At 44.4% G+C, this 15,736-nt stretch overlaps 2 protein-coding genes across 4 annotated transcripts; both read right to left on the bottom strand.

Annotated features, from left to right (window-relative positions):
• Nucleotides 1-1,108: 1,108 nt before the first annotated feature.
• On the bottom strand, nt 1,109-6,603 carry gorasp1a (golgi reassembly stacking protein 1a). The gene is made up of 9 exons (XM_028977456.1): nt 6,434-6,603; nt 5,285-5,365; nt 4,989-5,192; nt 4,786-4,872; nt 4,538-4,668; nt 4,212-4,344; nt 3,493-3,598; nt 2,789-2,935; nt 1,109-2,680 (listed from the first exon to the last, which is right to left on the bottom strand). The coding sequence occupies exons 1-9, from the start codon at nt 6,494-6,496 to the stop codon at nt 2,277-2,279; spliced, it is 1,356 nt and encodes a 451-aa protein (XP_028833289.1). The 5' UTR covers nt 6,497-6,603; the 3' UTR covers nt 1,109-2,276.
• A 1,470-nt stretch (nt 6,604-8,073) lies between these two features.
• Nucleotides 8,074-14,611, bottom strand: LOC114789330 (cysteine/serine-rich nuclear protein 1-like). Of its 3 annotated transcripts, none has more exons than XM_028978631.1 (5): nt 14,473-14,611; nt 12,473-12,676; nt 10,832-11,082; nt 10,393-10,674; nt 8,074-9,937 (listed from the first exon to the last, which is right to left on the bottom strand). In XM_028978631.1, exons 2-5 carry the CDS (start codon nt 12,660-12,662, stop codon nt 9,077-9,079), a joined length of 1,584 nt encoding a protein of 527 aa, XP_028834464.1. In that variant the 5' UTR covers nt 12,663-12,676; nt 14,473-14,611; the 3' UTR covers nt 8,074-9,076. The 3 variants fall into 3 exon arrangements, with proteins under 3 accessions (XP_028834464.1, XP_028834467.1, XP_028834466.1); XM_028978634.1 differs by lacking the exon at nt 14,473-14,611 and adding an exon at nt 13,380-14,435; XM_028978633.1 differs by lacking the exon at nt 14,473-14,611 and having other exon boundaries at nt 12,473-14,435.
• Between the last annotated feature and the right edge of the window lie 1,125 nt (nt 14,612-15,736).

A 15,736-nucleotide genomic window follows, 5' to 3' on the forward strand; every position in this document is an offset into this window, starting at 1 on the left:
TGAGTCGGACTGGAGCTCTCTGCCCTTTACCAATCCAGCCACGGGCCCATCCATCTGGCCCATCAAGACTCACTCTCATTTCATCAGTCCATAAAACCTTAGAAAAATCAGTCTTGTGATATTTCTTGGCCCAGTCTTGACGTTTCAGCTTGTGTGTCTTGTTCAGTGGTTGTCGTCTTTCAGCCTTTCTTACCTTGGCCATGTCTCTGAGTATTGCACACCTTGTGCTTTTGGGCACTCCAGTGATGTTGAAGCTCTGAAATATGGCCAAACTGGTGGCAAGTGGCATCTTGGCAGCTGCACGCTTGATTTTTCTCAGTTTATGGGCAGTTATTTTGCACCTTGGTTTCTCCACATGCTTCTTGCAACCCTGTTGACTATTTTGAATGAACCGCTTGATTGTTCGATGATCACACTTCAGAAGCTTTGCAATTTGAAGCTTTGCTGCATCCTTCTGCAAGATATCTCACTATTTTTGATTTTTCTGAGCCTGTCAAGTCCTTCTTTTGACCCATTTTGCCAAAGGAAAGGAAGTTGCCTAATAATTATGCCCACCTGTTATATAAGGTGTTGATGTCATTAGACCACACCCCTTCTCATTACAGAGATGCACATCACCTAAAATGCTTAATTGGTAGTAGGCTTTCGAGCCTATACAGCTTGGAGTAAGACAACATGCATGAAGAGGATTATGTGGACAAAATACTCATTTGCCTAATAATTCTGCACTCCCTGTATATGGAGCCTGAAATAATATATTTATATAATTTCAGGCCATATTGCCCAGCCCTAATCTAAAATAAGATTAACTGGGGTAGAACTTAAACTACATAAGTTAGTAGTTGCCAGTGTTTCAAGCAGTCATTTTCTCTCTAATGCACTAAACATGAACAAGAAAGTGCTGCTGCAGGGTGCTGCAGGACATCTAAACAAGCTATTGATTTGTTGGAAACTCTTTTGCGATCATATTTTGTTTCACGAAGTACTACTGTAACAGCTGAATGACAAATTTGAAAAAAGTTAAGTTGTTCACGAACATAGTTACAACGGTAAAGCGGCAAAATCTCTGTAATGACTCCATAGTTTTCAGATATTGACTATGAGCTGATTAAAACAGACACAAGGGAATTTTTTATTTGTGATTTTGGTTCCAGTGTTTAAAGGACCATTAAGACATATGGAAGCATTCTTGTGCAAGAGGTCCTTTCTTTTGAAACTTTGTTAGAATCTTACAAAATACAAAAGACAGATTTGTGATGTTTTGTGTTCTGTTTTTAAAAACAATGCTGTAAATACCTTTCCCCTTTGAACAGTTCATAAGGATAAACCACTGGAGGATCAGAAATATACATTTTACCCTGTCATTATGCAAAAAAAATATAATTTTCCTAACATGTGCTATTTAAAGACTGCATGTAGCAAAAGCACAAAAGTGTGTGACCTATCAGAAAATTAAACATAAAAGCATAACTTTAATCTATATGACCCCTAGCTGTTATATTAAATATATGGCAACCGCAAAAAACAAAAAAATACTACAACCGAAACAGAAACCCAATCAAAATGATTCCTTAATATGGTAATTATTTTTACTGCATTATTATTATTAAAGCATTTACATTTTTAAAGACCACTAGTATTACCCAGTTTAAAAGTATGAAAGAAAAACACTCCAAAAAGGTGACAACAGGCTACTATTAAAGTACATTACAGCAATGAGACTTGATTTATCTTAATTTTTCTTCAGTGGAACTGAATTAATTAAGTCTGCATTCATTTTTTTTTGTTTTTTTTATGAACAATTTGTTGAGCCAATAAAATGCTAAAACTCAATTATTGCTTTCATAGTTGTCTTATTTCTCTTATTTATGATCAAACATACTGTAACCAGTACAGTAACATAAAAATATAAGCTATAACCTTTGTTTACTGAAACTTTGTTCATTTATATAGTGAATTCAAATTTAAAGCTGACTTAATGCAAAAAAACATAAAATAAAGGGAATGAAGAAACATTCTTAGCTTCCAAAAAACTGCCTGAATTTTACACCTAATAAATGATTTTTTTTAAGTTAAATAACTTTTTGCATATTCTAATGCTTGCATATAAGTCCCTAGTGGTTTAGCTCTAGTGTTGTCCTGTGTATTATGTATAATACGCGTGTAACAGCACAGCCAAACCTGTCTTCCCATCAGCCCTTATAGCACACACACGTATTGTCAAGTGAAACCTGTTTACATAAACCTGGCTTTGGCAGTGAAGGCTGATAACTTCATCACTCAGCATCTTCATTTGCAGTACTGACCCTGTCATCATGGGTACCCACAGAGTTCAAGTCCACCTGCATCTCCTGTGAACCAGAACCCACCAGCTGTGCTTCACCAAGGGCAGCCTGACCAATGAGATTACTGGCGGAGAAGTCAGAGGTCAGAGTTGAGGGGTCAATCAGAAGGGAAGAGATGTCTATAGGGGTGGCAGAAGGGTCTAGGGACAGGTCACCCTGAGGGGAATCATCCATGAGGTTGGGGATTGGACCATGGGGAAGAAACGACAGGTCAGTGGGAGGGGTCAGGGCAGGGTTGATGGGAACTGTAGCTCCTGTTGTCTGGGCTATAGGGTCCAGAGCTGGGTCTATTTCTGGATGTTGGGCATCTGGAATCTCTCTCTCATCCATCTCTTCTGTTGATGATAAAAAAATAATGCTTTATTTTAGTTCCATTCATGTGTTTTTATGTTCTGATTCATGTAGCTGTTCTAGAGGGTATATTGTAGCCGTCACAGACTCACCCACACCAGAAAAGTCACTATCCTTCTCTTCCTGCACTGCCAGTGAGGTGTTCGTCATGTCGATGGATGAGACAGACAGGTCCAGCGGGTCAGCCATGTCAGACACTTCAGAGTTCATCAGCCCCACCTCAGAGTGGTCTGAGAAGCCTACAAATTTAAACAAAACATGACACATAAAACTAAGTTCCAATTTCCAAACAAATGCCACAACATTGTAGAATTCTCAGATGGACAAAAAGGGTGAAGCGAAATATCTGTTGAGTTGAGCCAGAATGACCAAGGTTCTTATCATATAGTCCAGTATTTTGTCCCTGTAAAAATATATACAAAAGCCTTAGGCACCAATAAATAGCAATGGGGGGGGGGGGGGGGGGGGGGGGGGGGGGGGGGGGGGGGGACGGACACAGGCTAAAACAATTTGACATTATGCGTACAGAAAAAAGATTATATATTATATTGTTCTCTGAGCAGTGTTTTCCATCTGTAGAATTTTGCCTGTAGGAGATCATTCATTATTTCACAGTTGAGAGAGACCAACCCAGTTCTCTAGATATCAACTGTTTTCATGAAATGAAATGAAATGAAATAAAATACATACCTCTTTCACTTTTTATTAATGGTTATTATTTTTGGATGGTCTCATTCTGAACAATTTGAGAGTTACTTTTGGGAAGACACAGTACTGTATATGGCAGTGGGCTGACCTGGATCCATGACCCTCTGTAGAGGAGGGGGCAGTGCGCTGTCCAGGTCCTCAGGTCGAGTCTCCAGTGCCTGGTCCGGTTGGCCTGATGCTGCCATTAGGGAAACCTGGAAGAGAGACTTCAGTAACCATACAGGTTCCCATCCTCTCGTTACTTGCTGCCACATGTGTTGTGTGCTGACTATTTTTTTCTTTCTTCTTCGCGACATGGCCAAATTATTGTCGTCCCAGTCAATCAGAGTTTAATTACACAGTACCTTTGTTGAAAATAATTTTTCTGTCTACAGTACTTATCGAGACGAAGAATTGGAACATATTTACAACAAAATCTCATATTACGACCATGAACAATATGTGAACATGACCACAAAAACTCACAGATGATACTCTAAAGGTTAGAACAATTACTCAACAATGAAAATGTGTAGTTTTGCTTATCATCTCCTCACTAGTTAATTGAAAGTGAAAGTGAAGTGATTGTCATTGTGATACACTGCAGCACAGCACAAAATGTGTCCTCTGCTTTTAACCATCACCTTGGTGAGCAGTGAGCAGCCATGAAAGGTGCTCAGTGCCACCTTGTCGGCCTGAGATTCGAACTGGCAACCTTCTGATTATGGGCCCGCTTCCTTAACTGCTAAGCCAACCACTGCCCACCAAAAGAAAAAAATGCAGCCTAAATAGCTAATATACCTACGAGTAAAATTCTGGGGGCAATACCTCGGTGTAGCCATTTGTAGGAATATCAGTAGCAGGCATCTGCTCTGTAGACGGGCTGAGGCTCGACCACTTTGGACTGTCCGGTCGAGAAGGGATTCGATGCAGGTAGCCGTACCCAATGCCACAACCAAGGCTGCAGACAGGCAATATACAATTTCATCATCTACCACAGGAGCAAATTACTTACTGGTCATCTTTGTTAAATTTAACACAGGACGTAATCTGTAGCATGCAAAATTTACAGTGTACTGCGAGTGCATAAAAAGAGTACAAGATCCTTGAATGTGTTGTGGCCGTTGAGAATGGAGCCATTTTCTTCAGCTCACCTGCCCTCTCCCCCCCACGCTCCGTTGGGAGTAACGATCACCTCTCGGCATACATCCGTTTCTGAATTATAAACCAGCAGCTTTAAGGGCTTCCCTTCATGCGCCTCGATCAGGGAGAAGAAATCCTCTGACTTTGGGATGAAGAAGGAGAGGATCAATGCATACTCTTGGATTTTACGCGCTCTTTATCTTCCCGGCACCTGCTGGTCCCCTGTCCTCAGGTTGAGAATTTCTAAACGTATACTTACATCCTGCAAAACCTGGTCTGCACCAACAATGTAGTCAGCGTGATCCTGAAGTCCCGCTAAAGCTGCAGGTGAATTAGCCTCTACGTCCTAGTGTAAAAAAGAAAAGGCGACAGAAAGAAAACATGAATAAATCAAACATCTTTGGTTAAATACAAAAACTCCCCACAGGGGCACAGTGTGGCAGAAAATTGGCCTGAACTTACCAGGACGTGCCAAACGTTCTCGTTCGCACCCTGGAAACTGCAAAACCTCACACTAGCCCCCAGGAGGCCTTGTCCACCCCACATGTTGCTGGGCACCACCTCCAGCTCCCGGATCTTCATCGACTTTGTGCTGTACACCTCCAGCTTCACGGACTTCTCCACGTTGGCTTTCAACAAATCTTTCAGCATGTCATTCTCCTGGTTCTGCATGGCAAGTCAAATGGAACCATAAGTGATTCAGAGCCTTACTTCTGAAAATGTAACTTTCCTGGCTATCGTAACTGCTGCTGTCTTACTAGTCGGTTGTTGCCAATGGAGATGATAAAATCAAAGAAAGGCTCCAAACCAGCATTCTCGGCAGGGGAATTCTGTTGAATCTTTAAGTACAAAGGAAAAAAATTTAACAGAGGAAAAAAGCACTCATTAGCAGAAATAAGAAAAGTCATCAGATTTATCAACAGCCTACAAACTCCAAACCTAAGAAATAATGAGACACATACAGTACAGGCCAAAGGTTTGGACACACCTTCGCATTCGATGTGTTTTCTTTGTTTTCATGACCATTTAAATTGGTAGATTCTCACTGAAGGCATCAAAACTATGAATGAACACATGTGGAGTTATGTACTTAACAACAAAGTGGAGATCTGGCCTCCACAGTCACTGGACCTGAACCCAATCGAGATGGTTTGGGGTGAGCTGGACCGCAGAGTGAAGGCAAAGGGGTCAACAAGTGCTAAACACCTCTGGGAACTCCTTCAAGACTGTTGGAAAACCATTTCAAGTGACGACCTCTTGAAGCTCATCGAGAGAATGCCAAGAGTGTGCAAAGCAGTAATCAGAGCAAAGGGCGGCTATTTTGAAAAAAACTAGAATATTAAACGTTTTCAGTTATTTCACCTTTTTTTGTTAAGTACATAACTCCACATGTGTTCATTCATAGTTTTGATGCCTTCAGTGAGAATCTACCAATGTAAATGGTCATGGAAATAAAGAAAACACATTGAATGAGAAGGTGTGTCCACATTTTTGGCCTGTATTGTACATAAACCACATATTTTGTGTAAATACTGTTTTCTACTGCAGTGTGTTAATTGTACAGAGGGTATTGGACATGAACAAAAAGTCACTTATTTAAAAAGTCACTTATGAGACCCACGCAGCTGATATAAACATGAGTAACTAGCGATTGTGCTTAAGAGGTTTTTTTGTTGTTTTGTCGTCGATCTTTTGACTTTCTCTGTTAACTCCACGACGTCATTGTCATTTTGCTGCTAGTGCAATATTTTCACGGAGAGACAAGCGGCGCGTGCCCGACATATTAAATTAATAGTTTTAAAGGTGAATTATGCGGGAGAAGAATACGCGGCAGCCGGTTTTGACAGCAGCCCCGCACCGAATCCACCAGCTTAGCCGCGTAGCGCCGTCCGGAGCGCCACACTCACCCCGTGGACGTGGTACCCGAACGTCCCGCCGTCCTCCGGGCCAGAGCTCTGCGTTAAACCCATGGTCTGATGTGCGTTGGCGGCGTTTGTGAAACGTTGGTTGTCCGTGCAAAGAGTCCTTAGTCCGCTGCCATGTTGAGCCGAAACATTTACGGAGATCCGCCAGGCAGGAGCAGTCGAGCGACACGGAGCAGATTTGTCACAGGGCGACGAGCAGAAAAAGAGGCAACGATGGCTTCGCTTCTGATTAGGGCTGCTACTAGCGATTGTTTTAATAATCGATTCATCTGTCGATTATTATTATTATTGTTGTTATTAATCGGAGAATCGGCTAAAAAAAAAGAAAAAGGCAAACATGCTGCTCCTTGATCTTATAATAATAAAATAAAATAAAAATGGACTAACACACACGTGCTTTACTTCTGCCAAATGTATAGACTTTTAAAATAAAGTTCCACCTGAGCTGCCAGAACAATAAAAAAAAAGGACAATACAAATCAGAAAAATTGACAGGATTTGTTTGAATGTCAGAACTTGTTCTCCACACTACACTGCAGACGCAGATGCACTCACTTTTGCAGACAAGCACACTCACAAACTCTGAACACTGACACACACACACACACACACACACACACACTGACACACACACTTACTCTCTCTTACTCCCTTTGTTCGAGAATTGCAATGCTAAAATGTGAGCATGTCCACATGCTCCTGTCTCAGGCTCGCTCTTTGAGGCTTGTTGCCAGCTGCAGAAAACAGCCGCTCAGATGGAGTTGATGTGGCAGGGATGCAGAGGTAAGAAGTGAAGTGATTGTCATTGTGAAACACTGCAGCACACTGTGACACAGCGAAATGTGTCCTCTGCTTTTAACCATCACCCTTGGTGGCGTATCGCATTGTCTGTTTTAACGCACGTAATGCCTGATCGTGTCGATCACGTGCACAGCCCACTGCTTGCTGGCCACTTCCACCGGCCACATCAGGCAACTGCCGTTATAAATGCTGTTCATAAAAATGCACATTTTTAGCATAAACCCACATGATAAAATGCAGGTGAATTATGGCCCATATGGTCCTGTATCTTTCCTCTACCTCTGGTTGTTTTTTTCTCCTTTTTTGCTCTGTCCTGTCTATGAGGCACCAAACTCTGCAGGCGTCAGTGCACAAGAGAGACCGAGTGTGTTCGCTGCGCTCCATGCTTAAATTTATATTTAATGATCAAATGTCTCCGCGTCACACGACACAACGAATCGATTATCAAATTCCGACACTTTTAGTAATCAATTTTTATCGATTTAATCGATGCGTTGTTGCAACCCTACTTCTGATCACAAGCATTCTGGGCTTTTAAAACTTATTCTCACAGACAGTGGGGCAGTGGTGGCCTAGTGGTTAAGGAAGCTGCCCTGTAATCAGAAGGTTGCCGGTTCGAATCCCAATACACCAAGATGCCACTGAGGTGCCACTGAGCAAAGCACCGTCCCCACATACTGCTCCTGTCATGGCTGCCCACTGCTCACCAAGGGTTATGGTTAAATGCAGAGGACACATTTCACTGTGTGCACCGTGTATGACAATCACTTCACTTTATAAGTTTGAAAGAGTACATTTGCAGCGACATATCCACACGTTGAAATTTTTTATTTGTGTTTTATTATTTTATTTAAAATCCATGTACAAGTATTAGTCAAAATACATTTTTTTTGATCGCAATATGCAATTCAAATGAAGCAGTTTTTTTTATTCATGAGCACATATTAATAATTCCACAGAATAAGACTAGTTACAAAATGTTTTAATTAGTTAATTACACGATCAGTAATTTGTTCTAGTTTAAATAAGGCATCCCATTATTTGATTTTGTTCAAATTCAATAAATATGCTGTTTTATACTTTTTAGCAATCAATGTAATAAAAATAACTTAAGTGGGGAAAAAATACAATTAGTTTTAAATAAATAGGTCACTTTTTAATTATTTGTAATATTGCAAATACATGCTTTCATTACAGAACATTAGTACCGGCTTTGAAGATTTAAACCAGAAATTGTTGGACATGATAATTTAACCAGTTTCTTAACAAGAAAAGAAAGTGACTCAAACTGCATACTTAAGCTGTTTATAAAGAGAAACGTACAGCCATCCTGTAGGTCTTGGGTTTTATTGCAATGATGCAATAGATAATAAACTAGTGCTGAAAGAAATGTGCACAAAAGATAAACTGATGCTTCCAGATTTAGCTCAGTAAATAGGTATTTAGAGAAATTGCATTATTTAAATGAACCAATCAATTAGCAATAATAAATATTCACATCAGTTTGTTACATGGATCAGTGAGTTACCTGAGTTGTGAGGAAAATGTATTACATAAAATAACTTTATGGTTATGCTTTAGTTCAGAGATTGTGGCATATACTGCACATCTTGGTTTAATGGGCTAGCATAAAAATGTAGCCAAAAAGATTTTGTGTAAATTATGGCCTTTAGGAATAAAGGAATATCCTTTAGATGAACAGAATTACACCTGAACATAGGCATAAATTACATGTGTGTCTCATTAATAAAAACATATAAATACTGATAGTAACATAACCATTTTTTTTTTTTAGATATGCTTGAAATTTTGGCCTGAGGTAAATTAAGAGAGTTCAATCAGAGACTCCAAGAGTTCAATGCCTGATTCATCTACCTCAGGCCGACAAAAATCTACAGTTAATGACAAAGGAAAGTTGTTTAACTGGTTGTAGCCCTTGAAATGGCTATTAGAGTAGAAGTCATCAAAGCTGTCAAAGAAGTCCAGATTGGAGTCGGAGGAGGGGTCCGTGTAACTGTACGTGTAGTCAACAGATGGAGAAGGTGTGTTAGGGATATCAGGGAGAAAGTCGCTGTCGCATGAAGCAATGCTTTGATTGGCATTTTCATCAAGTATCCCCGAAATAGAAAAGCTGCAGCTGTCCAGAGGCAGCGAGTCAGGCACGTTTAAGGAGCGCCGGCTCCCCCTGTTGTCAGACTGTGCGATAAAGCTCCTGGCAACTTTAAGCCGCTTGTGGGGGAGCGAGATGCCGTCACTGTCACTGCTGGCATGGAGGTCCTCGTCTGAGCCACATAAGCTGAGGATGCAAGTCAGGCCTTGCCGAGAGTCCTGACTCTGGCCAGAGGAGTAGGAGGAGTCGGTCATATCACTGCTGCAACTGTTCTCCCCCTCTGCAGACAGCTCAGGGCTGAAAAGGAACGAAGGGTTAGGAGAACGTGGGCGGTAGCATGGATCTGCGCCACTCTCCTGCACAGGAGAACCCACGGGGGAAGGGTCCTCGTCTTCCTCCTCATCGGTCCCCTGCTGTCCGTCTAGCCTCTCCTCCAGCAGTCGTCTGTCCAGTTCCAGCCGCATCAGCGTGTGAATGTAGTGTGTCCGCACCCTCCCGGCGTTGAACTCGACACGGCCCATGGGGTTCCCACAGCTGTCCTTTGTACAGCCACAGGGAAAGTTTGAGCGATCCATCTGGATGGGGTGGAAAGAAGAGCAAATCAGCAGAAATTCACCCACAGCAGCCCACTGTTTTTTTTTTTTTTTTAAACCAACAATTGCACAAGAGAGAGCGGCACAGCTTGTGCATTTAAACATCGGGACACATTAAGGCAGGACCTTCATTTTGTAATGCTATTGTGCAACTATTCCTAATTCTTAACCAATTTTGAACTCATTTAACTTAAGACATTGTGAACCGAGTTCTGCTAACAAACGTGAGAGACATGAGGAGCTTGGTCCATTTATGGTTGTCGTATCAGGAGTACATTTACTTCACTTCAGCCAATCAGCACTTCTGTTGAATATCCTGGTATAGTGCTACTTAAACGCAGCTATGCATACAGAATCAGATCTACAGTGGCATTTACTGTCTTTGAAGCAAAACCAGCCACCGCCTGTGTGTGTGTGTGTGTGTGTGTGTTGCCCACCTGGCACTTGATGCCTGCCAGGCTGCAGTCGCAGGTCTCAGGTTCGCAGTATCCCTGGCAACGGCAGCCACACTCCTCCCTCCAGCGGCGTAGCTCCTGCAGCTCCCGTTTCTCCTGCCGATCGATGTGCACCACCCCGGCCTGCCAGAGCAGCGCCCGCCTCTTTTTCGAGGAATAGGAGTGCAGGGAGCTCCTGGCCTGCGTGTTCAGTTCTTCCTCGGGCAAGTCACCCACCGTCAGACGCTCCACTTCCTCCATGGGGAGGGCGCTACTGTTGACCAGCTGAAGGGTTACAGGCAAAGAGCATGCAGATCAGAAACATAACACATAGAAAGATGCAACCCCTTCTACAGTTCTTATTAAAAAATGAAGGGTTTGGACACATAGGCATGAGAGGCATTCGGTAAGGATCCGTGTGAGTTGGCCGGAATGGACTCACTCTCTCTTTGAGAGCCTCCAATCTCTCCTCGCCGAGTCTCTCCCTGCGGACATGGTGCTGCTGAGCGCTGTGCTCAGCGAGGCTGCAGCGGTGCCAGTAGGCGTGCTGCTTCTCCATGCCTAGGGTGCAGCCGCCATGGCTGGGCACGCTGGTGAAGCCCTGGCACCGCCGGAAGAAAAACACGGTGACCGTGTCAAAATGAACTCTGGCCTTCGCCCTTGGTCCTTTCGTCCTTTTCAGAATGGAGGAGACTGAAAGTGAAACAGACAGGTATGGTGAGGCATATATCTGGTCAGGGTCATAGCCCTAGCAAACACCCCCCTCCAACACACACTTTATACTTCATTTTATACTTTTATACTCACAGAAACATAAAATATATTTAGAATTATGTATTAACATACTTTATTGTAAAATCTGTTGTCAGAACCACACTGAATTTAACCAGATCAATATATATAGCGCTTTGACCTTTTCTAATCCACCTTCCATCTGTGTTAATTTTGCACCCCAGTTTAAACACCCATCCTCCAACCTATACTATTTATACACATCCTATTTTACCCTAAACAAGTGAGTTTTCAGCGGTTATTAGCGGCTATTAGCGGTTAAGGAAGCGGCCTCATAATCAGAAGGTTGACGGTTCGAATCCCGATCCGCCATGGTGCCACCGAGGTGCCACTGAGCAAAGCACCGTCCCCACACCCTGCTCCCCGGGTGCCTGTCATGGCTGCCCACTGCTCACCAAGGGTGATGGTTAAAAGCAGAGGACACATTTCGTTGTGTCACCGTGTGCTGTGCTTCACAATGACAATCACTTCACAATCACTAAAAGAATGCCATTCATCAAGCCAATGTTGCGCCAGACAAGTAACACTAATACCATTTAAAATAGATGTTGCGTGGGCACAGAGATCATTTACTCGTGGCCCATATCAAAAACCAGCTGATCTGTATGGGAAACGTCTGCAGTTCTTCAAAGTGACACTAGATGGCATGTCAACAAATGACATTCATGGCCCTTTAATTCATTCATTCATGTACTCTTAGCATCTGTTATCACTTTCTCTAAATATGATTCTGCTAAATGGCCTCCATCTAACCACTACAGAGTAGATCCGTCCAAACTTTTGACTGGTAGTATATATGCAAGTTTAATTTAAGTACAATTCTGTTGTACTTTTTTTTATGCACATTTGATGAGTAGTGATCGGTAAACACATTACAAAATGATTTAATTGCTGCTTTAATAATTTGTTATTATTTCTTGCAGATGTGCAATTTATTAACTGAGTATTATGTTTGTGCTTGACGCAATATATAAAGGCAGTATGTAAAAGTGCAAGCAGACAGCAGTTCACAGCTCAGATGTGGTGTTGGGGGGGTTGGGGGTGTGTCTGTGGGAGGGCCAGCAGTGTCAACTGGCCTTCGGGAAGAAGGGATCACACAGCCTGGCTGATCCCTCGTACAGGAATTTAATTTCTCTCTCTAACCGACTCTTATCAGCAGTCATGCACTTGGACGATAACACTGACGCATTCAGAATTGCTGCACGTGCGGAGGCAGATAAGCGTCCAGCACAACGACGTCTTATAATCCAAACAAAAAAACGTATGCACATCTACGAAAGTTCATACTCACTGGACGTGACCCTGCACATGCTGGGAGGCGGCGGGCTTGCGGGCCCCCAGCCCGGAGAGTCGCACTGGGCCACCTGCCCATCCGAATCGCACCCGGAGGGGCCTGGAGAGGACTCTGACGAGACGGGTGACGAAGAGTAACAGGGATCTTCATCACTATCCTCAAACTTCCTCTTCAGGTCCCTGCTCATGGCAGCGTTTCAGTCTGCGAGAGTAAAAAAGATCAACAGCTGTCACAAAAGCAGTGAGCGGTCCGGTCAGATGGAGGCGTATTGTTCCGCCACCACAATGCCGCACAGATGGAAGTCAGGTTGAGCAGGTTTCCAGGACGGCGTCAGCACAATTAAATCCTGCAAGCTGTACGCAAATCCGCCGCCGCGCTTATGAGCGATGGAGACGCGGAATCAGGTTTTTGGAAGACTTTCCAACACGTCCCCCCCCTTTCTCCTTCCCCTGGTCCTCGCTCATTAACATTCTTAGGATTCCCTGACCGCGTCGGCAGAAGAAGTCAAAAATAAGTAAATAAGAAGATTTTTAAATAAGCAACAGCCCACGCCTTCTGGCTCAGGGCTCTTCTCAGGGCCCTCCGAGGCTTTAAAAGGGGCGGTGAATCAAAGTCGTAGTAAACTACACCCAGATACGCCGCGCAGCCAGTCCCACCAGCCACCTCCACCTACGTCACCCTCCTCAGGTGCCAGGAACACGCTGTGCCCGTCCAGACAAAGGCCATCTCCCGGGCAACCCTGACGCCGGCCCGCAGGTACCGTGCCAGGCCGAGCCTCCCTGGCGGGCTCCACGTGAACAGCGTCTCGCAGAAATGCAACTCCAAAATGTGCCCTAATGGTGTTTCAACAGAAAACAGCCCGAGCAATTCCAGAGCGGGAGTTCACGTCCACCATCGTACGCACCATCGGCTCAAACGGTGTCTTTGCCAGCCCTGGTGTCGCCTCGCACCACGTACTGCACACAACGAGAGGGGAGCTTCTGTTTTCACATGGAATAGCTTATTTTCTTTCTCTCTCTCCCTCTCTCACTCGCTCCAAAAAATGTGATCCCGCGTGGCTGCATTTGCCAAGAAGACATTCCGTTCCTTGACCTCACTGCTGTCGCGTTCCAAACGCAACGTGTGTAAGAACGTGTGTGTGTGTGTGTGTGTGAGGAAAGGAGAATAAATAATACATCTTGAGTCCACGCTTATATCCGAGCGCCACCGGGCCGGAGTTCCGTTCCCCCGAATCTACACTGGGATCGTGTTCAGTACCGGGGGGCCTGATTCCTTCGCTGGTTTAGGGGGATTTGAGGCGGTGGGGGGTGAGCAGCAGCTCTGGGGGCAGAAGGTCAGGGGCTCCAACCCTGGCCAATCACAGCAGGCTGCATGAACATGCAAAGAGGGGGCGCATCCTAACCCGACACACACACGGACACACACACACACAAACACACACACACACACACACACACACACAGAACCCAGAACAGCAGGCTGCCTAGCCATTCTGCCTCCACAACAAGCTCAGGAAAAGACAGAGAGAGAGAGAGAGAGAGAGAGACCACTGCAGTGTGATGGGATTTCGCAACACGTGACCCTCAGGAGCGTAGAACAATATAAACTGCGCTTTGGAACTTTCTCTCTCTCTCTCTCTCTCTCTCACTCAGTGTCTCTTTGTTGTCCTGCACTTCCTTCCTCTTGTCCCCCCTCCCCCTTATTCGGTGACACACAGATAGTAAACACCGCAGAAGTAAAAGAGCGATGGTGCCCTGCAGCTCACACAACGTTCGCTTAGAAATCACAAGTAAATAAAGTAAGAAACAGCACAACCATGATGTCCACCACAATTGTCTTACTACTTGATTTGAATTCACTTTCAAAGTTATGTATATATATATTTATATATATAAATTCCACACACGAGTATAAAGTCGATGGGGGGAACAGGATCCGTACATAAAGGTTACTCCTGCGTTACGCCGTGTGAGTGTTTCGGGAGAGAAAAGACTCACCAGCGTGCGAGTCCGCTGGTCGCCGGTCGCCGGTCGCCGCTGCGCTCCGCCGCGGTCTGAGTCCCGGTCGCGCAGCCGCGCTGTTACCGTCAACGGAAAACTCCCCCGGCGCGGTGACGTCAGCAGCGGGATGACAACACACACGCCCACGCACGGAGCATGAATGGATAATGCATCACCTTGTCGAGTTGGCAATACATCATAATTACGGCTGAAAAGGGAGAAAGTGACGTCAGAAAACCAGGAAATAAGTCTCATAAACACTCCGATTAAAGGGAAAAGCAAAGAAGGGGTGACGTCACTTATCAGAAGGGAAGGGGCGGGGTTAAATAGCAACGAAAACGTCGGTGTGGGGTAAAAAACTCCCCGACGCCCTGTAATAAAAACAACAACAACATTTATTTGTTAAATAGCCCCAAAACACGTACAGAATGTCACATACAGTAGAGTGAGTCAGGGTAGAGTGAGCCTGCAGTTGGTGTCAGTGCTGGACTGGTAATGATTTGTCCAAGAAAGAAAAATTGTCCATTAAAAAATTGCACGCAGAGGAACCCCCTTCCAAGGTAGAGTGATCCTGCAGTTGGAGTCAGTTCTGGGCGGATTCATTTTAATGCTACGGGTCCATATGAAGATCCTTGGAACTGCATCCATTATGGTGTTGGTGGCTGTGGTGGCCCTGTGGTACATTTCATGCTGGGTTCTAGGATCTAGAGTAATAACAAGCTCTTCTGGAGCCTCCGGCAGCAGAGACATGGCCGTAGTGCACAGAACATGGAAAGGTGTGTGGGTCTAACTCCTGACCTTTAACTGAACAAATATGGGCTCTAATATCTAATGTAGGTGAACAACAAGTCCAGTTGACTTGAGATGACCGCTGGAAACCTGCATTCCGCTGTGCTGATCAGTCAGGATCCTCCTCCCCGCTTTCTGGCCTTCATCAGTGTCTATTTGACCAGTTCTGTGTCGGAGGGCTTGCGTCCAGCGTGCTGGGTAAACACAAGTGGGAAAGAATGAGAGTTTTCTTCCCGCTGATTTTAACTCACATTCCAGAAACACTGGGGCTCCGTACTAGTTCTAGGCAGACGTCAACCTGCAGTTAAAAGAAAACACTTCATGCTTATTTTTCATCTTGCTAGATGGGCGTGAGGACGGCGTTGGGTGACCCACATTTCAGGATGAGAGATGAATGTGCACCTCGCAGGCCGGCTGAACTGACCCACTTTCACAGCAAAAACGCAGGAGACTCAGCACAACAGACGCAACC

This window comes from Denticeps clupeoides, chromosome 4, assembly GCF_900700375.1.
Source record: "Denticeps clupeoides chromosome 4, fDenClu1.1, whole genome shotgun sequence".
NCBI classification, from domain to species: Eukaryota; Metazoa; Chordata; class Actinopteri; order Clupeiformes; family Denticipitidae; genus Denticeps; species Denticeps clupeoides.

Bases quoted from the DNA above. Each gene is read 5' to 3' on its own strand.
- gorasp1a (XM_028977456.1), bottom strand. From the start codon at position 6,496: ATGGGTTTAACGCAGAGCTCTGGCCCGGAGGACGGCGGGACGTTCGGG. The intron at 5,366-6,433 runs GTGAGTGTGGCG...TTGTACTTAAAG, and splicing joins TCGGGTACCACGTCCACGGG to ATTCAACAGAATTCCCCTGC. The intron at 3,599-4,211 runs GTATTGCCCCCA...TCTCTCTTCCAG, and splicing joins CTACAAATGGCTACACCGAG to GTTTCCCTAATGGCAGCATC.
- LOC114789330 (XM_028978631.1), bottom strand. From the start codon at position 12,662: ATGAGCAGGGACCTGAAGAGGAAGTTTGAGGATAGTGATGAAGATCCC. The intron at 11,083-12,472 runs GTGAGTATGAAC...TTTCACTTTCAG, and splicing joins CATGTGCAGGGTCACGTCCA to TCTCCTCCATTCTGAAAAGG. The intron at 9,938-10,392 runs GTGGGCAACACA...CACCCCATCCAG, and splicing joins TGGCAGGCATCAAGTGCCAG to ATGGATCGCTCAAACTTTCC.